A 23,762-nucleotide genomic window follows, 5' to 3' on the forward strand; every position below is an offset into this window, starting at 1 on the left:
CTCCGGTCGGCCATCAACATGTTGAAATGACCGGATCATTTCCAAAGTGAATGCTGTGGTGATGTGGGACCGTTGTTTTGCTGCAACTCTTTTCATGGCAAAATCTCCTGTCACGTTGTACCACTTCTTAATCTGTGTGATGCCCACAGGATCGTCACCGAAAGCCGTCTGAATAATCCGAATGGTTTCCACCTGGCTGTCGCCCAGTTTCTGGCAAAATTTGATGCAGTCGCGCTACTCCAGTCGTTCCGCCATTTCCTTGGAATGAAAAAACAACGAGAGACTCCACCCATCCTCACACAAAGGCTGCTTACAAGCAAATGACGCTACCGACAGCCGTGAAAAAATCACGCATGCGCACGAAGGTTCAAGGTTGGCTCATGCAAGCACATGTGATTCAAATCCATCAGGTTTTTGAAAAAAATAAAACAGACCTTGTATATACAACCCCTGGCAAAAATTATGTAATCACCGGCCTCGGAAGATGTTCATTCAGTTATTTAATTGCTGCACCGTCGCGATGCGCGGAATTCCTCCGCACGTCTGTCTCAATGTGCCGAAAAAGTGCTGATGTCCACATCTTTTCACAATTCCTGTGCTAGTCAGACGACGTCCCGGATAAAACACAGCATCCAGTTTGGAAATGAATGGCACATTCCACTGTTACAGGAGTTTTTGTCATGGAAAGAGGAGCGGAGGCTTCGCACATCGCGGCTGTGCCGCATGGCGCACAGCAACGCCGTGATAAAGCCTCACGGGACATGTTCTGGCATGTCCAGGCACATCCACAATTTCTCGGATAATCACTCGATGGAAAAACCACCGACAGCTGTCTGAACGCCATCTCAAAGCCGTCCTGTGAGACCAAAACGGAGGTGGTTTTGTCTCGCTCCAGTAGCGAACCCATCGTGACGCGCGAAGTCTCCGCTCGGCTTTCCATGACAAAATCTCTTGTTAAAAGTGAAATCTGCTGGAAAATGGTTGATGTCCAGCTCTTGTGATAACCAGAGAAATGGCACACGATGGTCACGGATCCAGACAGCCATCCGTTTAGAAATGAAATGGTCGTTCAGCCTGTCGATGGTGGCTTCGGAGTGCGGTGCGCCCCACAGCCGCTGGGGGCCGTCCTTAAAGCGACAGTAACACTCCTTATTCTCTACCAAGCCCATAACATTTTCACCGAAAGCCAGATAAATTTTTCTAATGGTTTCCAGCTGCCAGTCTCTAAGTTTCTGAAAAAATTCAGATGGAAAAAAAGCCCAAAATCATTCCGCCATTTCCTGACAATGAAAATCCGCCGAGGGGGCTGGACCACTCCTCACTCGAAGCCTGTTCACAGGCGAATGACGCAACCGACAGGTGTGGAAAAACTCACGCATGCGCACGAGGGTTCAAGCTTGTCTGACGCAATCACACGTGATTCAAATCCATATGGTTTTTGAAAAAAATAATAAGGTCAGATACTTTTCTAATCGACCTTGTATATGTATATATATATGTGTGTGTGTGTGTGTGTGTGTATGCACGTGCACATGTACATGCACACCCATGTACATACATATATTTATATATATGTGTGTGTGGGTGTGTATGTATAGATATAATCTAAATACACGCATGTTCTATTTCTACCTCATTTCTTATGTCTTGTACTGTTACAAGTATGTTATCCTTGCACACGCTGTTTGATGAACATTTTCCTCTGCTTGCACCCACCTTGTGTGTTTTTTAAGATATTTAACACACAACTCTTTTTTAAGATATTTAACACATGCGTGTGTGTGTATATATATATATATATATATATATACACATATCAGGTCTGTTAGAAAAGTATCCAACCTTTTATCCAACCATATGGATTTGAATCACGTGTGATTGCATCAGCCAAGCATGAACCTTCGTGCGCATGCGTGAGTTTTTTCACGCCTGTCGGTTGCGTCATTCGCCTTTGAGCAGGCTTTGTGTGAGCAGTGGTCCACCCCTCTCGTCGGATTTTCATTGCGAATAAATGTCAGAACGATTTGGAGCTTTGCTGCATCAATTTTTTTTCCAGAAACTGTGAGAGACCTCCAGGTGGACACCGTTCGGAAAATTCAGACGGCTTTCAGGGACGATTTTATGGGGATTACACAGATTAAGGAGTGTTACAGCTGGTTTAAAGACCGCCCACAGCGGCTGAGAGCGCGCCGCACTCCGAGCGGCCATCGACAGGCTGAAATGACCAGATCATTTTCAAAGTGAAGGCTGTGTTGATCCGGGACGTCGTCTGACTAAACATTAAACAGTAATCTTAAATTTTGACGTAACAAACAACAACAACAAAAAACATTTCCAAGGATTTTTCTTCAGACATGGTTTCTGCACTGATCTGTGGTTCAAATCCCCGCCTGACTGGAAAATCACTAAGGGCCCTTGGGCAAGGTCTTTAATCCCCTATTGCTGCCGGTGTGTAGTGAGCGCCTTGTATGGCAGCACCCTGACATTGGGGTGAATGTGAGGCATAATTGTCAAGCACTTTGAGCATCTGACGCAGATGGAAAAGCGCTATATAAATGCAGTCCATTTACCATTTGTACAGATCAGTGGTTTCTGCCACTAGTCTTCCGTGTTTTGGCCCGATGCGTTGTTCCTATTGGACAGCGCGAAGCTACGTCACAGCTCAGAGCGTCGAAAGTTCAAAAGTCAACTTGAAAAGTAAAAGGAAAAAAAAAAACTTACATTCGCGTCCTGACAGTCCTCAGTGTCCCTCTGATGCTTTATCAGTGTTCAACAAGTTCAGAGCAGCGCAGTGAACGTGAATGAAGACGGAAGCTCTTTAAGATGCGCTCCTAAATGTGATGAGTGTGCACGTCGCTCGTGCGCACACCATCTCTCGCTCCGTTTTGCATCGTCGTGCTGAGGACTTGGTCAGCACCGGGTCCTGCTGCGCACGACAAGCAGCAATGCGTGCTCCCGTCCTCTAAAAAGCAACGCGTCTCACACCTCTGGTGGTTCTGACACGTGAAAGGCCCATTAATCTGCAGTACTGAGCTTGAAATAGCGCTGATCAAAATAATGAGGATAAAATCTATATCGGATTCTTGATCGGGATGCAATGGCCGATTTTGATCAAGTCTGAAATCACGTGATCGGGCCCGATTTCCGAACATGTGATTGGATCGGGACATCCCTAATGGATGGGGTCATGTATTGCGAGATTTTTGCAAACAACCTCCTTCCCTCAGTAAGAGCATTGAAGATGGGTCATGGCTGGGTCTTCAGCATGACAGTGACCCCAAACACACAGCCAGGGCAACTAAGGAGGGGCTCCGTAAGAAGCATTTCAAGGTCCTGGAGTGGCCTGGCCAGTCTCCAGACCTGAACTCAATAGAAAATCTTTGAAGGGAGCTGAAACTCCAAACCTGAAAGATCTAGAGAAGATCTGTATGGAGGAGTGGACCAAAATCCCTGCTGCAGTGTGTGAAAACTTGGTCAAGAACTACAGGAAACGTCTGAACTCTGCAATTGCAAACAAAGGCTACTGTACCAAATATTAACATTGATTTTCACAGGGGGTCAAATACTTATTTGCAGCAGTAACATACAAATAAATTATTTTAAAAAAATCATACATTGTGATTTCCAGATTTTTTTTTTTTTTTTTTTTAGATTATGTCTCTCACAGTGGACATGCACCTAAGATGAAAATTTCAGACCCCTCCATGATTTCTAAGTGGGAGAACTTGAAAAATCACAGGGTGTTCAAATACTTCTTTTCCTCACTGTGTATAAATATATGCATATACACATATACATACACATACACATATGCACTACACCTTCTGGAATCTCTCGGACTGCTATGCGTACAGAGTGAAGAGGCCCACACACCCTAACCCTACCATTGATTCTGCTTGCCAGCGTACGCTCACTAGAGAACAAACTGGATCACCTGATACTGGAATTAATGATGAGAAGTGTTGGCACTGATTTTTACCAAGATGTGGCTGAACACAAACATACCAGACTGTGCCATAGACATGGAGAGGCTAACGTCATTCCAGGTGGATAGGAGCAGCGCACTCAGCGATAAATTTCAGGGCGGTGGTGTGTGTGTGTTTATATTATATTATATTATATTATATTATATATATATATATATATACACACACACACATATAACACCTAGTGGTCAAACCCCACAACAGTCTCTGGTCATTGCTGTCCGTTCAATGAATTCCTGACTATCAAATGTTGTCCATTTTACCTACCCAGAGAACTCACTGTGGTTCTGATCAATTGTAGTACACCCCCCCCCCCCCCCACCCCGTACAGCTCTGTCAGGGAAGTACATATGTACAGATGGAATGATCATTCAACCAGGCTAACATGAGGAAAGCTCTACCTCACGACCACAGGCATGTAGGCTTTACAACTTGGGATGTCCACACACTAGACCATGTCTACATGAACATCAAGGGGCCTCTCAAAGCACCCCCCCACCTCACGTCCTCTGACCATTCCATAGTCTTGCTTGTTTCCACATACAAGCTTGTCCTTACAAGATCAAAGCCTGCTGTGAGGCAACTTAAGGGGCAGGAGGGCAACATACCCAACTGTGTGCTTAAAGAGTGTGCGGACCAACTGACTGGAGTACTTACAGACATATTTAACACCTCACTGAGCCAGGCAGTTGTTCCCTTGTGCTACAAGAAAGCAACTATCATCCTGGTACCAAAAGAACCCACTGTCACCTGTCCCGATGACTTCCGCCCCATAGCACTCACACCCATTATTATGGGTTAGGGTTAGCTACCAACCACATCATAAAGTATGGTGTTATGTCATCCGCATACTGATTGAGGTCTGATTCAGGACAACAGGAGCTGGAGTACAGAGAGGACGTGGAACATCTGGGGGGGTTGGTACACCAAGAACAACCTGGACCTCAGTGTCAACAAGACAAAGGAAGTCATTGTTGATTTCAGGAGGAACTGACCTACCCACACAGCCCACTCTATACGAGGTGCTGTTGTAGAGATCTGGAGCACCAAGCTCCTGCGGGTGCACATCTCCAGCGACTTGTCCTGGACCCAGCACACATCCTCCCTGACCAAGAAAGCCCACCAGTGACTGCACTTCCTCAGATGGTTAAGGAGAGCTCACCGTCCCCCTCATGTCCTCACCACTTTCTACAGGGGCATGGTCGAGAGCTTCCTAACACAGTGCATCTCTATCTGGCATGAGAGCTTCACTGCCATGGACCTGCAAAGTGGTGAGAGCCGCTGAGAAGGTCATTGGACCTCCCCTCACTCCCATCAAGGGCATTGCCCACAGCAGCTACCTGTCAGAAGCAACAAAAATCATTTGACTCTAATTCTCCAACGGTTAATCTGAACTCAGTTCTTTTTTTCAGACAAGATATATGTGAGGAATTTCTTCTGATGCAGTTTGACACTGATCCAATGAGGATGCCACGTACAATCGAGTAAAAGGGGAAACGGGAATTCTACTTTGAGACCAAATCAATGACAATATCAAAGTCACTTTGCAGTTAGAAAAGCTCCAGACAGAAAGACAACATGGAGGATTGTAAAGACGTTTCAAACTGATGGAACTGTTCACAGTGTAAACAAAGGCAGATCTGACCCAACCAGAGGAGCCGTGCACATACTGAGCACATCTTGTGAATGCCCAAACTCTGACAAACAGGTGAAATTAGAAATGAACACCAGAAATAAAATTCCCTGAGATATGTTTCAAGATGACATATCACAGATATCAGGATCCAAAAGTCTATAGATTTACGACAGCTTTATTTTAGTGGCACTGTTTCTGAGACACCCTGAAGAACATAGTACAGGGGATGGTAGAGAAGACTTAGAGCCCTGGAAATGATATATATTCAATACCCACCATTGCAGAAGAACACCTCCCAGAGAGCCAGTGCAGTTTCAGAGGCAACAGGAGCACTACTGACATGGTAGTCACCTTAGTTCAATGATTACTTGTGCGACCTCAAGCATAAGGCTAGAGGTCGAGAACAGAAATGGTGTAGTTCAAAATTAGAAGTATTCCACCTTGCGTGGCATGATGCTATCTTAGACTATAAGCATGCACTACTGGCTACATAGTGGACCTATTACTCTGATTTGATCAACAAAAACAAGTTGAGAAGCTTGAATCTTCAACTGGACTGGGTTGCTTGACGTGAGGACATTTCGCTTCAAATCGCAGAAGCTTCCTCAGCTAAAATTCTTGCTCTGGTAGTCAGACTTCTGTCTTGACCCTTGTAGAGAAGAACAACCAGAAGCCACAAAAGCCAGAGTTTTAAACCTAACCAGACCCCTCCTACCGAGAGGCAGAGTGCTATTGGCTAGTGCCTAAACAATTGCTTTAATTACCACCTATTGTGCTCTAGTTAGCACCCTCCTAATGACAGGGTAGCTGTCCCTCCTAACGATAGGACTGACACCTCTCCTGACACGTCTCCTGATGATGTGAATGACTCATTACCATGAACAAAAGACTGAAACTGCTTTGACCTGAGTACCCCATTGTAAACAGGGGACAAAGCGTGTCTCAGACCCCCTCCCTGGTTAAGGCTGGGTTTCAAATGTCCTAAGGTTCTGTTACTAGTCTACAAAATTGTTCACGGACTGGCACCTCCCTACCCAGCTGACCTAATTAAACCCTACGTACCGGCCCGGGCTTTGCGTTCTCAGGGTGCAGGACTACTTAGTGTGCCTAGGGTGAATAAAACCCTCTGTGGGTCATAGAGCTTTCTCTTATCGTGCCCCTGTTCTGTAGAATGATCTCCCTGCATCAATAAAACAGATTCTGTAGAGCAGAGGTCTCAAACCGGTTCCAGAAAGGGCCGAGAGGGTGCAGGCTTTCTGTGCAACCAGTCACTTCAGCAGGTGATTTCACTGATTAACATCACTTTGAGCAGGTGAAATCAGTTAATCAGTCATAGACAGGATGGGACGAATCTTTGCTATATTTTGCAGGTAGAAGAAAGCAGTCCTCGTAATATTTCTAATGTGGAGGTCAAAGGACAATATAGGATCAAAATTACCCCAAGGTTCCTCATTTTGTCAGTGTGATGTATGACACACGAGCCTAGGCTGAGCGTTAACTGGTCAAATTGGTGCCGATGTCTCACTGGACCAAGAACCATCATTTCAGTCTTATCAGAATTTAAAAGTAGGAAGTTTCTCATTGATGCAAGGCAATTTTCTAAGGATTTTATGTGGAGGAGATTACCAGCAGTTATCAGCATGCATAACTGAGTGTCATCAGCATAGCAGTGAAAGGTAATCCCAAAACACCGCAATATGTGCCCAAGGGGTGCTATATAAAAGGAGAAAAGCAGTGGGCCTAAGACGGACCCCTGTGAAACCCCAAATTTCATGTCACAAAGGTTAGAGGTGGTGTTACTGTACAAAAACTGAGAACGACTGGTCAAGTATGACGTCAGCCATGCAAGGGCACTCCCAGTGTCCCAAAATGATTTTCCAGCCTATCAAGTAGAATATGATGATCCACTGTATCAAATGCAGCACTGAGATCTAACAGCAGCAGAACCGTAGTGGTGTCAGACTCCATTGTAAGCAGGACATCATTCACCACTTTAGTGAGAGCCGTGTCTGTAGAATATTTTCTAAAAGCAGACTGCAGTGGCTCAAAGAGATTATTCTCAGTAAGATAGTCCACGAGCTGCCGTGACACCACTTTTTTCCAGAATTTTAGAGCAAAATGATAGATTTGATATCGGCCGATAGTTTGTCAATACACTAGGGTCAAGATTAGGCTTCTTAAGTAATGGTTTAATCACTGCAGATTTGAAACATTTAGGAACAGATCCAGAAGTTAAAGAAAGATGAATAATTTCCAGCACAGTCAGCCCAAGAGTGGGCCACAGGTCCTTAAACAGTTTTGTTGGTATAGGATCAAATAAACAGGTTTTGTTGTTGTTACAAGTTTCGTCAGCATGCCTAGTGAGATAGTATCGAATTCTGTAAATGTAGGTAATACCTCAGTAATGGCGCCCACCTCAATAGCAGGGTGTAGTAGCTGGATTAAGGCATGCTGGGATATGTTTACGTGCGAGAACCAGATCCAAGGTATTTCCACTAATGTGCGAATGCTTTGCCGAAATCCTAATGCATCCACAATTTCCATAAATGATTTGCAGAGGGGATCAGAAGCCTTATTTATATGAACGTTAAAGTCACCAATGATCAGAATGTTATCTGCACTCATTGACAAGTTAGAGATGAACGCACGAAATTCATGTAAGAATTCAGAATATGGGCCACGAGGCCTATATACAGTGACAAAGTAATATGGCTGATTTTTTTATTTTTCTGACCTTGACAATGCGTAATATCCTGAGCAGAGTGGAGAATAAGATGCTCAAACAAGTTATATTTGTGACCCCCAACAGCTAATAAACTAAACTTAGATTTATAAATAAGAGCAACACCTCCCGCCTTGCTTCGCATCACGAGGGACATGACTAAATGTATATGTTGGTGGACAGGCCTCATTTAAGTGGAGGACAGCTGTAGGTTTAAGTCCGGTTTCACATAGCCCAATCATACCAGTTGTTGTTCATTCGGCTGCTCCCGGTTTCGTTCGGGGTCGCCACAGCGGATACAACCAGATCCGCATTGGTAATTGGCACAAGTTTTATGCCGGATGCCCTCCCTGACGCAACTCCAGTTTTACCTGGAGAAACACACACAGCTACTGGTGTTCCAAAGAGGTCTCCTATCCAAGGACTAACCAGGTCCTGCTCTGCTTAGCTTCTGAGATCTGACGGGATCAGGCTGACACAGAGCAGACCGGCTGCAACCCAATCATATCTAAGTGATGATCCATAATTAGATCATTAATCAACAGTGATTTTGAGGACAGTGACCTTATGTTAATGAGACCCAGACACACAGTCACACAGAATGTCTTGTTTGGTTCAGACACCCAACAACATTAGTTTTGAAATTTTACCAATAGGGTTAAATAGAAAATATATTTGATCTAAAAAAAAAAGAAACACTTTAACTTTACAAGGCTTTTATTATGAAGTAAATTTTGGAAAATAAGTTAGCATTTCATTTTACTGGCTGCAGCAACAGAAATGTACATACACATCCACAGCACGTCAATTTATCACAGTACTGAGCAGCTTATCCGAAGCTAAGAAAGTGTAGTGAGAGAATAGATAAGTGAAACACTAGAGCTCAGAAAGAACAAATACCATCAAACGTGTGTCTAATGCAGACAAACTCTTTCACTACCTCGCTGTCAACAACGTACCGAGTACCACAGCCTGTGGTGGGCGAGACTTCAGCAGCAAGCAGCCAAGAGCTTATGAGCGTGTGCCCCAGGAGTCAGACCCCCCCATTCAAAAGCCGCTCGCTTTGTGGCCAAATCTCTGAAAAAGTTTCAAGTTCAAAATCCACACATTCAGAACTTAAGTTTCAAAGACTGAAAACGTTTTCCAACATAAAAACACTTAATTTCAGATGCTCATTTATGAGATTTCACACCCATAAACAAAATAAGGCTGCATGAATAGAGCGTGACACGTCGCATTGAAAGCTTTTCACTTTTCATTGAGAATGTTCAGGACATGCTGCACAGTGAAGAAACGTCAGTTTGGATCACTATGACCGCCTGACACATTTTCCTGAAGAGCGTTCACCGTACGTGTGGCTCAGGAACTGCACCAGGTCACTTCCAGAAGATTGAAAATGCTGAATCAAGCGCCGTTCCTGTGTCAGGACGTGCTAGAATAGAATAGTCTTTACTGTCATTGTATTGGGGGGGGACTAGGAAATTCTTACACCTGAGTGTGGTTTAGTACCTTATAAATAAACTTAGTGTGTAGAACCAGCAGCCTCATATTGACCTTTAGAGTTTAACCTGTTTCTCATCCTCTGTCACGCTTCTGTTGTTTTGTGGTCCTCCAGTGAGTCAGCGTGCCGTTTCTACAGCCATCAGATGAAGGGAAGCACCTCGTCATCAAGGAAGATGAATGAGATCCAGAAGAACATTGACGGCTGGGAGGGGAAGGACATCGGTCAGTGCTGCAATGAGTTCATTATGGAGGGAACGCTGACCCGTGTGGGTGCCAAACACGAGCGCCACATCTTCCTGTTTGATGGCCTGATGATCTGCTGTAAGTCCAACCATGGTCCACCAAGGCTGCCGGGAGCCAGCTCCACTGCTGAGTATCGCCTGAAAGAGAAGTTCTTCATGCGCAAAGTCCAGATCAACGATAAAGATGATAAGGAGGGTGAATACCGGCACGCATTTGAGATCATCTTGAAAGATGGCAACAGTGTGGTGTTTGCAGCCAAGTCGGCAGAGGAGAAGAATGGCTGGATGGCAGCGTTGATCTCGCTGCAGTACCGCAGCACCCTGGAACGCATGCTGGACTCGGCCATGCTGCAGGAGGAAAAGGAGGAGCAGATGAAGCTGCCTGGGCCAGAAGTCTACCGCTTTGCCGAGCCGGGACTCGGAGCAAAACGTGGGTGTTTGAAGAGAATGTCCAGTCCAGGTTGGGAATCCCCATCATAAAGGCAGGGACGGTGCTGAAACTGATCGAGAGGCTGACATTCCACATGTACGCAGGTGAGTCACACTAACTGTGAAGGCTTTCTGCCATAAGTGTAACCTGTTAAATGTGTGACCATGTGGAGAAATTCTGCAGATTAATGCACTGTTCAAGAGTCGACACCGGGCCTGCTGTGAACATCTCAAGGTTGCCTTTAATCAGGTTTTACAATCGTTTTCAGTTCTTAAAATTTTTTTGAACAAATGGGGTTCGTAACTTGAAAAAATCATTAATTAAAAATGAATAAATGTTTGGACTTTCTAAACTTTCAATTGACTGTTGGTGTGAATGTGTCTGTCCAAGGTGAAGCCCGCCTCTCACCCTGTGACAGACTGGCATCCTGTCCAGGGTGACGGTTGTCTCTTGCCCTCTGACAGACTGGCGTCCTTTCCAGCGTCAACCCCGCCTCTCGCCCTGTGACAGACTGGCGTCCTGTCCAGGGTGAAGCCCGCCTCTCGTCCTGTGACAGACTGGCGTCCTATCCAGGGTGACACTTGCCTCTCTCCCTCTGACAGACTGGCGTCCTGTCCAGAGTGAAGCCTGCCTCTCGCCCTGTGACACACTGTCGTCCTGTTCAGGGTCAACCCCACCTCTCGCCCTGTGACAGACTGGCGTCCTTTCCAGCGTCTGTTCAGGGTCAACCCCACCTCTCGCCCTGTGACAGACTAGTGTCCTGCCCAGGGTGACACTTGCCTCTCGCCCTGTGACAGACTGGCGTCCTGTCCAGGGTCAACCCCGCCTCTCGCCCTGTGACAGACTAGCGTCCTGTCCAGGGTCAACCCCGCCTCTCGCCCTGTGACACACTGTCGTCCTGTTCAGGGTCAACCCCGCCTCTCACCCTGTGACAGACTGGCGTCCTATCCAGGGTGACACTTGCCTCTCGCCCTCTGACAGACTGGCGTCCTTTCCAGCGTCAACCCTGCCTCTTGCCCTGTGACAGATTGGCGCCCTGTCCAGGGTCAACCCTGCCGCTCGACCCTGTGACAGACTGGCGTCCTATCCAGGGTGACACTTGCCTCTCTCCCTGTGACAGACTGGCGTCCTTTCCAGCGTCAACCCTGCCTTTCGCCCTGTGACAGACTGGCGTCCTGTCCAGAGTGAAGCCTGCCTTTCGCCCTGTGACACACTGTCGTCCTGTTCAGGGTCAACCCCACCTCTCGCCCTGTGACAGACTGGCGTCCTTTCCAGCGTCTGTTCAGGGTCAACCCCACCTCTCACCCTGTGACAGACTGGCGTCCTTTCCAGCGTCAACCCTGCCTCTCGCCCTGTGACAGATTGGCGTCCTGTCCAGGGTCAACCCCGCCTCTCGCCCTGTGACAGACTGGCGTCCTGTCCAGGGTGACACTTGCCTCTCGCCCTGTGACAGACTGGCGTCCTGTCCAGGGTGACACTTGCCTCTCGCCCTGTGACAGACTGGGATAGGCTCCGGCTTCCCCGTGACCCTTATTTGGAATAAGCGGCTGTGTAGAAAATGGATGGCTATTTGGACTTCCTCTGGTGAAGATACAAATATAAAGTAAAAAAGATTAAGTGCATAAAAAAATGTTTTCATGAAAATTCTCTGTCACTGACACTTGCCTCTCGCCCTGTGACAGACTGGTGTCCTGTCCAGGGTGACACTTGCCTCTCGCCCTGTGGCAGAGTAGTGTCCTGTCCAGGGTGACGCTTGCCTCTCGCCCTGTGGCAGACTAGTGTCCTGTCCAGGGTGATGCCTGCCTCTCGCCCTCTGACAGACTGGCGTCCTGTTCAGGGTCAACCCTGCCTCTCGCCCTGTGGCAGACTAGTGTTCTTTCCAGGGTGACACTTGCCTCTCGCCCTGTGACAGACTGGCGTCCTGTCCAGGGTCAACCCCGTCTCTCGCCCTGTGACAGACTAGCGTCCTGTCCAGGGTCAACCCTGCCTTTCGCCCTGTGACAGACTAACGTCCTGTCCAGGGTCAACCCCGCCTCTCACCCTGTGACAGATTGGCATCCTGTCCAGGGTCAACCCTGCCTCTCGCCCTGTGACAGACTGGCGTCCTGACCAGGGTGAAGCATATCTCTCGCACTGTGACAAACTGGCATCCTGTTCAGGGTCAACCTCGCGTCTCGCCCTGTGGCAGACTAGTGTCCTGTCCAGGGTGACAATTGCCTCCTGTCCAGGGTCAACCCCATCTCTCACCCTGTGACAGACTGGGATAGGCTCTGGCTCTGCTTTCTTAGTTGGAATAAGCGGCTGTGAAGAAAATGGATGGATATTTGGACTTCCTCTGGTGAAGATAAAGATATAAAGTAAAGAAGATAAAGTGCATAAAAAATGTTTTCATGAAAATTCTCTGAAATGTTGTCCAGAGTTCTATAGGCCCAGAGTTTAAAGGATCAATAATAAATCCAAAGAGGAATATTGATGATTTTATTCTGTTAATTGTATGTAATTAACATTGTTAGATTACATATATTTTTTTAATGTTGATTTACTATTAAAGCCGTCTTTTACCTTTTGGTTTGTGTCACCTGTGCTTGGTTGGTCTGAACTTGCAAAAACAGATGCATATTTGTTCATCTGCATCAAGTGATTCAGGTCAGATGTTTCACGCGGTCTGGAAGTTAAAGTCTGTGATCAGGGACAGGCCAAAACATTTTTTCCCCAGGTCTAACAGTGATTCAGTCTTTGTTGAGTCTACGGCACTCTGATACCTGACTGGAGCCTGATTTTCAGGTTTGCACTTTGAGAAGCTCTGACCCCGTTTTCTCCTGCAGATCCAAACTTTGTCCGAACATTTCTGACCACCTACCGCTCGTTCTGCAAGCCACAGGAGCTGCTGGACCTCCTCATGGAGAGGTGAGGACTCCTGCTGGATTTAAATTCATACTGAAACACAACAAGATCATCACATCCATAAATATTTGGACAGTGACGGGTTTTAAACTTTGTTCACCTCCACATTAGAGTGAAAATGCTTGTAGTGTTGACTTTCAGCTTTAATTAAAAAAAAAAATCACAATTGTTTAGGAATGAGACATTTTTAGGCACATTCCCTTCGTTTTTAGAGATCACTGCACCATGAAGCTATACAACTGGTGATAAAACAGACAAAAGTCTCTCCAGTCACAGAAGCATAGAACCCCGTCAGAGGTGTTCGTGTCTTGGTGGCAGTTTTTGAGAACTACCCCTCCAGATTCATGCCACTTACAGTACCACACTGGATTTCTGCCTGGGTAGTTGACTTCCATGAACCGAGATGGCTCTGCAGTTTGTTGGATGCTACAAGGCAACGCACCATCACATGCTCCCAAACCTGGCCTGATCTTGCATTTAGTTTGTCCAATTACGTATATGCTCTGAAAATGGAGGCATGATGTATAAACATGTCTGCAGTTCCTAATTGATTGTGATAGTTCAGTTAAAACTCCTTGAATTAAAGCTGGAAGACGACACGATAAGAACATCTGGATTGTATTTGTCTGAACACTTGTATATATATGTATATAAGTGACTGTGTATATGTATGTATATATTTATGTTTGTAAAGTATATACGTATGTATATAGGTATACGTGGCACAGCCCAAGCAGAGGGTCACCCCCAAGAGCCTGGTCTGCTTGAGGTTTCTTCCTTATAGGGAGTTTTTCCTCACCACAGTTGCCTAGTGCTTGCTCTGGGGGTTGGTAAGGTTAGTCCTTACTGGCGTAAAGTGCCTTCATTTGACTTTCTTATGATCTGGTACTATATAAATATAATTATAAGTGAATAGTATATTGATGTGTATGTCTGTGTGTCGACATGTAGTAGTGAATTTATATTATGTAAATATGACTGATTAGAATTGTTGGACTTGTACTAGCAGGGGTGGGTGCTAATAAGCTTTGCTTCAGCCCACACCCTTTCGGACTCACTAGTTTGTCTGTGTTTGTTTGTGGAATTGTTCATTTTTTTTTATTTGAATATTTTGTGTGCCGAATTAAAAAACTTTGTCACTTTGTCACTTTGTATTTCAATTCTAATGTGATGAATAAAAGTAACATTAGAAATGCTGTCACTGTCCACATACTTATGATCTGACACTAAAATAAAAGTTGACATGGGGATTACACGGTTGTGAAGGTCCCTGTCCACTCCCAATGGTCTTTACTGCAGTCCTGCATCTAAATCATCCTCTGGACAGTTTGGTGGTGACCACAGCTCAAATAAATGCAGCTGTAGATGTCACCTTAAGCTCCGCCTCCTGTCTTTTTGTTCGTGTCACCGTCTCTAAGCTGTCCAACGTAGCTGGTCTCAATACTGTCTTGTAAACTTTCCCTTTCATTTTTGCAGATATTCTTCGGTCACAAATCACTCCTGCCACCTTTCTCCACCCACTCCACCCTGCCTGCACTCTCTTCTTCACCTCTCTTCCACATTCTCTCTTCTCCATTACTTTAGGCAGTTGACCCCAAGTATTTAAACTCATCTACTTTCACCACTACTTCTCCTTGTAACTGCACTATTCCACTGGACTCCCTCTGATTCACACATATGGGCTCAGTCTTGCTCCTACTGACTTTCATTCCCCTGCTCTCCAGAGCATAGCTCCACCTTTCCAGGCTAGTGTCAAGCTGCTCTCTACACTCACTACACATGCCATTATTCCATGCTTTGGCTGATCAGCTTAATGCAGTTGTAATTGCTGTAGCTCTGCACATCACCCTTGTTCTTAAAAATCAGAAACAGCAAATTTTCTCTACTCAGCAGGGTTCTGGCTTGACCCATTTTAGTGCTGGGTAAATTACATGATCGTGACTCACGCCAGGGGACTGAGAGCTCCATCGTTGGTCCAAGAGGCACAGCCCCCCTGAAGTTACAGGGTTTTATATGTCTAAAACGTTTTTTGGCAATCCTAATTTTGAGTGGTTTTAGATGCATTGAATGAAAGAATATAGACAAAAAATGACATTTATGTTGTAATATTTGTAATAAGTTCTTTTTTTAATTGTTTCTGTCAGTCCAAGTTAATAAAATAAATAATGTTGAAAAGGTCAAAAACACATTAATATGTGACGTTTTTCAGTTTTTTTTCCAACATGTTTCAGTGGCATCGTATTATTATTATTATTATTATTATTGTTATTTTAAACAGTATAACCTCTAATTGCCTTATGAACAAGAGCTGAACCTGGACGGATTTGATTGTCAGTTTTTCACTGAGTTGCTGAGGCTCCTCCCCCGCTCCTCCTCTCCTCTGCCCCCTCCGCTCTCACCATCTGTTTTCCTCTGACCTTTTTGGAAATGGAGCCTTTAAACTGTAAAATAAGCCGTAAACTTCTGAGTATATTATGAGCATCTGCCGAAAGAGAGAGAATCAACTCTGCATTATGAAGCATTTTTCTGGAGGTTTTTTTATTCCCCTTTATGTCAGAGTGGAGTGCATCTCTGTCCACTCTGATCTCTGCTTTTAGCGCTCACAGAGCGCTGAAAGCAGCTGACTCCTGCTCTCTGCTGTTTGTGCTTAGATACAAAGAAAATGAGAAATATATTTATTATTTCTTTAATTATTTCGTTGAAATTGCAAAATAAAACAAAAGTACGAGTCTATAAGCTTGAAATGCAATCGAATTGGTACATTTTTCAGCAACATTTCAGTTCATTTTTTGGAAAATCTGTGGAGCAGTACACGGATGGTACCGCCCACCATAGCTAAAACCCTGCTCCTCAGGCATCCTCTCACTTTCCAAGATTTATTTAACAGTCTGATTAGAAACTCCACTACTATTTCTCCCAGACATTTCCATGCTTCCACTGGAATGTCAACTGCCTTTCCATCTCTTCATCCTCTTCATAGCTGTCCTCACTTCATGCTTACTTATCCTTGTACTTCCTGATTTACTCTGTCCACATTACCCAGCCTTCTCTCTCTCTCATTTTCTTCATTCAATGGCTGCTCAAAATACATCCTCCACCTTCTCAACACACTCTCCTTGCTTGTCAGACAATCAGAAAATTGCCATCTGCATCCTTTACCACCCAAATCTGCTGCACATCCTTTCCAGTTCGGCCCCTTGTCTGGCCAGTCGGTATAAGTCCTTTTCTCCTTCCTTAGTGTTCAACTTCATGTGCAGCTCACTATATGCCTGTTCCTTTGTTCATACTACTGTGTTCATCTTAGGCACATCTCCTTGCACTCTCTGGCTTTCCCAACCTCTTCCTCCTTGTACTTTCCTGAACATCTTCATTGCACCACTGAGTCTGCTGTTCTTCTTTCCTCTGTCCAGGTGTCACACCCATAGCCTTCCTAGCTGTCTCCTCATCACATTTGCATTAATTGTCAGGAATGAATTGATCTCCAACCAGTGCCTGTCTCACTTCCTCCCTGAAATTCACACAAATGTTTCCTCCTTCTGCTTCCTCCATCTGATCCTTGGATCATCTTGCTCTTTCTCATTTTCTGAAGTCATCCTACAAACCACCATGCGATGCTCTCTAGCTTCACTTTCCCCCTGCTGCCGCCTTATAGTCTTGGGTTCACTCTCCACCACCTCATCAAACTCACTCCAGAAATCTTCTTTTCTCCTTCATCTCACAACCTATCTGTGGGGCATATGCACTGATGATATTCATCGTCACCCCCTTCAAAGTCCAACTTTAATACTCATCACCTGCTAGACACTCGCTTCACTTCCAGCACACTTTTATAGACTTTTCAGTGAGAATGACTCCAGCACCATTTCTCCTCTTATCTACACCATGATACGACAGCTGGAACTCACCTTTGATGTTCCTGGCCTTCCACATGGTTTCTTGTACAGCAGTATGTCTACTTTTCTCCTCTCCATCATATCAGTCAACGCTTTCCCTTTACCAGTCAAACTGCCAACATTCAAAGTCCTGACTCTCACCTCCACTCTTCTAACTTTCTTTCATTGCATTCCCCATCCTCCTCGTCCTCTACAGTAGCCCAAACCAGCACCCTGGTCATGTTGGTTCTTAAACCCAGCCATTGATTGATCCAGTATGGAAATTTATTTTGTGAGCTACATGTTTGTTTTGGCAAAATTTGCACTGCACGGACCTCACAACACAACTCTACTCATTTATGTGTAAATTTCTGAGTTTCTGTTATTGTGTGACAGTATAAATAGGTTTACCGCACAAGAAAAAAATATAAAAAAAATGATGACTCAAATTATATCTTAAAATGTTATATTTGTGTTTAGTAATATCAAATTTAATGATTTAGTACCATAAACACCTGTATTTGCTTGCCATTGTGTTTGATTTGCAGAAATAGGCTATTTAAAATTTCATGTGGCTAATGGCTTTTTGAAGAAAGGACTTCTCAGAGGGTTTTTTTAACCAATTTGGTGCTTGTATCATCACTGCAACAGAACAGTTATTTAAAAAAATCTCTTACTTGGATCACGTTGATGCTGAAACGACCCAGAGTTCCATGCTGACCTACAGTGGGATTTTTGTTTTGCAGGTTTGATATCCCAGAGCCAAGACCAAATGAAGCCTGTCAGATGGAGGGTGGAGAGCAGCCACTCAGCGCTGAGCTCAAACGCTTCCGCAAAGAGTTTGTTCAACCTGTTCAGCTGAGGTACATGCTAAAGAAACAGACTGAGAAACCAATCTCGAACCTGTCTTCCGGGTCCTCGAGCTTCACTTACAGCACTGACGTGTTTGATGCTTGTAGTTCGTTCTGGTTTCTAAAACTTGAAGGGCTGTGGTTGTAGAATACCTTGATTGTGTCCTGAGTAGACCCAGTTATCTGTTCTGGTGGGTGGATCCCGTACTTATTGTTGGTTGAAGGTGACAGATGAGTTAGAGGTTAGAACATTGTAAAGCACAATGAAAGGGTTAATAAAACCTGGAGGCCGTGTTCATGCAGAAACCTGGTGGCACAAAAATCTGACTTCTTCCTGCAGAGTCCTGAACGTGTGTCGTCATTGGGTGGAGCATCATTTCTATGACTTTGAGAGAGATGCCCTCCTGCTGAGACGCTTGGAAGAGTTTATAGCTTCAGTCAGAGGTACTGTCACTGATCAGAATAACAAGATGAACTGATGTTCTACAACTGCAGACAGTGAGAAGTGTTTGTGTTTTTAGGGAAGGCCATGAGGAAGTGGGTGGAGTCCATCACAAAGATCATTCAGAGAAAGAAGCAGGTCCAGGCCAGCATGCCAAGCCACAGCATCACCTTCCAGAACTCGCCTCCACCCATTGAATGGCACATTTGCAAGCCCGGGAACTCAGACCAGTTTGACCTTATGACCCTTCACCCCATCGAGATCGCCAGACAACTCACTCTGCTGGAGTCCGACTTCTACCGGTAATACCCACTGAGAAACTCAGAGGTTTAGCTCAGGGAGGTCCGAGCCCATTGACTACTTCCTCTGGTGGGATTTGCTTCCCGCAGTCCTGGTTATGTATGTCGAACTTTCTCCCAGTCAAAGTCCTGTCTCTCTCCTCCACGCTTCAAACTTTAAAATGGTAAATGGACTGCATTTATATCGTGCTTTTCCATCTGCATCAGACGCTCAAAGTGCTTTACAATGATGCTTCACATTCAGCCATTCACACCGACACACACTCACCCCCCCGATGTGAGGGTGCTGCCTTACAAGGTGCTCACTACACACCGGGAACAACTAGGGGATTAAGGACCTTGTCCAAGGGCCCTTAGTGATTTTCCGGTCAGGCTGGGATTTGAACCGAGGATCCTCTGGTCTGAAGCCCAACGCTTAACCACTAGACCATCACCTCCCTTACTTTACTCCATAATGCACTCCGCCACTTTTTCTTCTTGTTGGTTGTCCAACAGTAGCACAGTATGATGGTCATTGTTGAGCCGGGCATCGACCCATGTGATATGGAAATTGGGTTTGTGATTTGGTTTGGCAGATTTCCTGCTGGATGTCCATCCTGGTGCAAGTCTCCTGACTTATCAGGGTTTTGGAGCGCCACTCAAAATACATTGTGCGACTCACTTCCTGTTTCAGCTCTACTTAACAATTTCACAGCATTTGGTCTGAATGTTGAGTTGGATTTTTATCAGTATCACAATCAGTCAGCAGGGTGACCAGTTCATCACGAGAGCCACGATAAGTGACTGAAGATTCTAATGACCGAGCTTAAGAAAACAAAGTGGACGCCACCTTCAGGCTGAATCAAAGGGAAAAAAAAACAAGGTGAAGCCTGAAATGTCCACAGCTGTGCACGTGGCTGTGCATGTTGCTGTTCTCGCTTCTGCTGGTTAGCTTCTATTTTTACCCGATGGCCATCAAATATAGCCATCAGGTATTACGAGGACTTTGCATCCGTCCGTCCGTCCGTCTGTGCTCAGCATAAGTCCAGTCCTGTTAGTGCCAGACTCTTCAAATTCACAGGGAACATTCTTAGGACACAAACCTTGGACAAGTTCAGAGATGCCTAACCTTGACCTATTCTAAGAGGTTAAAAAACCACGTTTTGTTCATTCTGTTCCATTTTTTTTTTGAGTGGTGGGAGGTGACAGCCAGTCAGAGTAGAGCTGCACCGTGATGTCAGTGGCAAGTGTCTGTAAAACTACTTTATGTCTTTATATGTTTCTCATATATTACGTAAAAGCTTGCGAGAAATAAACACTGCTAAAACTGAAAACACTGTTTTTGTAACCTGATAACACCTCTAGAGTCATTTACAAGACATTTTGTGGATATCAGCGTGTACTCTAACTTACGTTAACTCAAAGCTAACTTCCGCTCTTGTCAAAAGCTCTTGTACACGCACGCACTCCTGCAGACACTGTTAAAATGTAAACATTGTTTTTGATTGCTTGATTGATTGATTGATAGAGGGGCTTTATTGAATATGTACAAATTATACATAAGACAAAAGGATCTTAATAATTAAACAACTGCATGTAATAAAGAAGACTGTTCATATGGTCAAGGGTATGTTAGCACTGTGTTATATTTGAAGATGTGCATGGCTTTGAAATGATTTTATAATGATGATGGCTGTCAGAGTTGACTGAGGTGCAGATAACGTCTGCTCACCGTGTTCGCTACGCTTTCAATTCAATTTCAATTTATTTCATTTATATCAATCAATCAATCAATCAATCAATTTTTTATATAGCGCCAAATCACAACAAACAGTTGCCCCAAGGCGCTTTATATTGTAAGGCAAGGCCATACAATAATTATGTAAAACCCCAACGGTCCAAAACGACCCCTGTGAGCAAGCACTTGGCTACAGTGGGAAGGAAAAACTCCCTTTTAACAGGAAGAAACCTCCAGCAGAACCAGGCTCAGGGAGGGGCAGTCTTCTGCTGGGACTGGTTGGGGCTGAGGGAGAGAACCAGGAAAAAGACATGCTGTGGAGGGAGCAGAGATCGATCACTAATGATTAAATGCAGAGTGGTGCATATATATAGCGCTAAATCACAACAAAGTTGCCTCAAGCTGCTTCACGCAAGTAAGGTCTAACCTTACCAACCCCCAGAGCAAGAACAGAGGTGACAGTGGTAAGAAAAAAACTCCCTCTGAGGAAGAAACTTCAAGCAGACCAGACTCAAAGGGGTGACCCTCTGCTTGGGCCATGATACCAACACAATTGACAATACAAATATAGAGGAAATTTTGGGAGTCAGGCTGGTGCACAGGACGAGAGGCTTGCAGAAGAAGACACCCACTCCCATTTCTGGATGGAGTCACACCTCAAACAGAGAAAAACAGAATCAGGCATCAGAAAGACAAGAAATACAGTATAATTTGTCAGCATTAAACAACAAGAAAAACAGAAGAAATACTAAGGTGATCGCCGGCCAATAGCCCTATGCTTCACTAAAAGACCCAGAATTTAGATAAAGTTGAGGCTGCGGCACGCTCCGTTTACTAATGACATGAATTTAAAAGAGTAAAAAGCATAGAAACATACTATACCAGTATGCTGCCATATGAAAGGGAAAATAAGTGTGTTTTAAGTCTGGACTTGAAAGTCTCCACAGAATCTGACTGTTTTATTGATGCAGGGAGATCATTCCACAGAACGGGCACGATAAGAGAAAGCTCTGTGACCTGCAGACTTCTTATTCACCCTAGGGACACAAAGTAGTCCTGCACCATGAGAACACAAAGCCTGGGCCGGTATGTAGGGTTTAAGTAGGTCAGCTAGGTAGGGAGGTGCCAGTCCATGAATAATTTTATAGGTTAGTAGCAGAACCTTAAAATCTGATCTCACTGGGACAGGAAGCCAGTGAAGAGACGCCAAAATGGGTGTAATGTGGTCAAACCTTCTGATTCATGTCAAAAGTCTGGCAGCAGCATTTTGAACCAATTGGAGACCCTTAATGCTGGACTGCGGTAAACCAGAAAATAGAACATTGCAGTAGTCCAATCTAGAAGAGATAAACACATGGATCAGGGTCTCAGCATCAGCCATAGACAGGATGGGACGAATCTTCACTATATTTTACAGGTGGAAGAAAGCAGTCCTCGTAATATCTCTAATGTGGAGGTCAAAGGACAACGAAGGATCAAAAATTACCCCAAGGTTCCTCACTTTGTCTGTGTGATGTATGACACACAAGCCTAGGCTAAGCATTAACTGGTCAAATTGATGCCGATGTCTCACTGGACCAAGAACCATCATTTCAGTCTTATCAGAGTTTAAAAGTAGGAAGTTTCTAGTCATCGAACTTCTCACTGACGCAAGGCAATCTTCTAATGATTTTATGTGAATGAGATTACCAGCCGTTATCAGCATGTATAACCGAGTATCATCAGCATAGCAGTGAAAGGTAATCCCAAAACGTCGCAATATGTGCCCAAGGGGACCCCCAATAGCTAATAAGCTAAACCTAGATTGATAAATAAGAGCAACACCCCTGACTTGCTTCTAAATGTGTATGCCGGTGGGCGGGCCTCATTTAAGGGGAGGAAAGCTGTAGGTTTAAGTCAGGTTTCACATAACCCAATCATATCTAAGTGATGATCCATAATTAGATCATTAATCAACAGTGATTTTGAGGACAGTGATCTTATGTTAATGAGACCCAGACTAAGGACCTCAGCGGGGTTGACAGTCAGACTGTTTAGATTTAGGGGTGGTTCCAGAGTGGCATATATCAGATGCCTGGAAGTACGAGGGTAGGCTGAAAAGTTCTAAGGCTCCCCATGAAGGAGTAATGCATTAACTGCATTATAGTGAGCCTTAGAACTTTTCAGCCTACCCTCGTAGGTTTAGGTTTGAGACATTCCACGTGGGTTGTAGGTAGCAGACACAAAATATATGATATTGCTAGAACAGCCAGCGGGCCATCCTCAGTTTCAACATCATCCAATGTAGTAATGGGTATAAAGTTTGCAAAGCATATCCCTCTATACTTTTATGGACACTGCAGAAACAGGCCACAGTGTTGTGAAAGTGTAATGACACGGACCCACAACAGGGGGCGTAAATGAACGGACAATAGATGAGCCAAAAATACAACACTTTACTGTTGTGAAGCGTGCACAACGAAATACAGACAAATACAGAATTTGGACAGAGTCAAATGTACAAAGGTGACGTGTGGGCAGGCTCGAGGATAGAAGATGTCCGTCCAGAGACGAGCCGGATCCCACACGATTTCCACTGCCACCGAACCCGGAGAATACTGGAGCCGCCAAGTTCCAAGTCCCCAGGTGGCCACCGTCTCCGGCTGTCAGATCTGGTACTGCTGGCAGGAAGCAGAAACAGTTATGTGTGGGTGTGTGTACACCCAGCAAATACAAGCAGCGACAGTTCCTTAATGGTAGGTAAGACACCTCCACCTCCAAAACAGGAACACAATAACGATACCAGTAGCACCTACTGAACACGGCTGAGAGTTTTACCTCCAAAGGCAAACGATATCTCGGCGACGAGGTGGCGATGTCGTCTGGCTTTTTGTGTGTGTGGTTGATGACCAGGAGATTGGTGACAGCTGTCATAGTTGATGAGTGACAGCTGTCACCCCGGCTGTTCCTGAAAGGCGGCAGCGCCCTCTTGTGCCTGAAGCCTGCACTTCAGGCAGGGCGCCCTCTGGTGGTGGTGGGCCAGCAGTACCTCCTCTTCAGCGGCCCACACAACACACAGTCTAAACTTAATAAATTTCCCTCCCTGCCACATAAACTGCAGGGTCTCTAATCACCTGCTCCGTGGCCTACTATAAAATCCTAATGTTACCCTCCTTGTA

At 45.0% G+C, this 23,762-nt stretch overlaps 1 protein-coding gene across 1 annotated transcript in view; it reads left to right on the plus strand.

The window, feature by feature from the left end:
• LOC117527118 (son of sevenless homolog 1-like) overlaps positions 1 to 23,762 on the plus strand; it is a 204,337-nt gene that overhangs the window by 101,253 nt on the left and 79,322 nt on the right. Inside the window, 6 exon segments of the mRNA XM_034189297.1 lie at positions 9,960 to 10,503; positions 10,506 to 10,623; positions 13,345 to 13,426; positions 18,042 to 18,158; positions 18,487 to 18,590; positions 18,668 to 18,890. Coding sequence (XP_034045188.1) covers positions 9,960 to 10,503; positions 10,506 to 10,623; positions 13,345 to 13,426; positions 18,042 to 18,158; positions 18,487 to 18,590; positions 18,668 to 18,890 — 1,188 coding nt within the window.

This window comes from Thalassophryne amazonica, chromosome 15 (assembly GCF_902500255.1).
Source record: "Thalassophryne amazonica chromosome 15, fThaAma1.1, whole genome shotgun sequence".
In the NCBI taxonomy this organism is placed as follows: Eukaryota; Metazoa; Chordata; class Actinopteri; order Batrachoidiformes; family Batrachoididae; genus Thalassophryne; species Thalassophryne amazonica.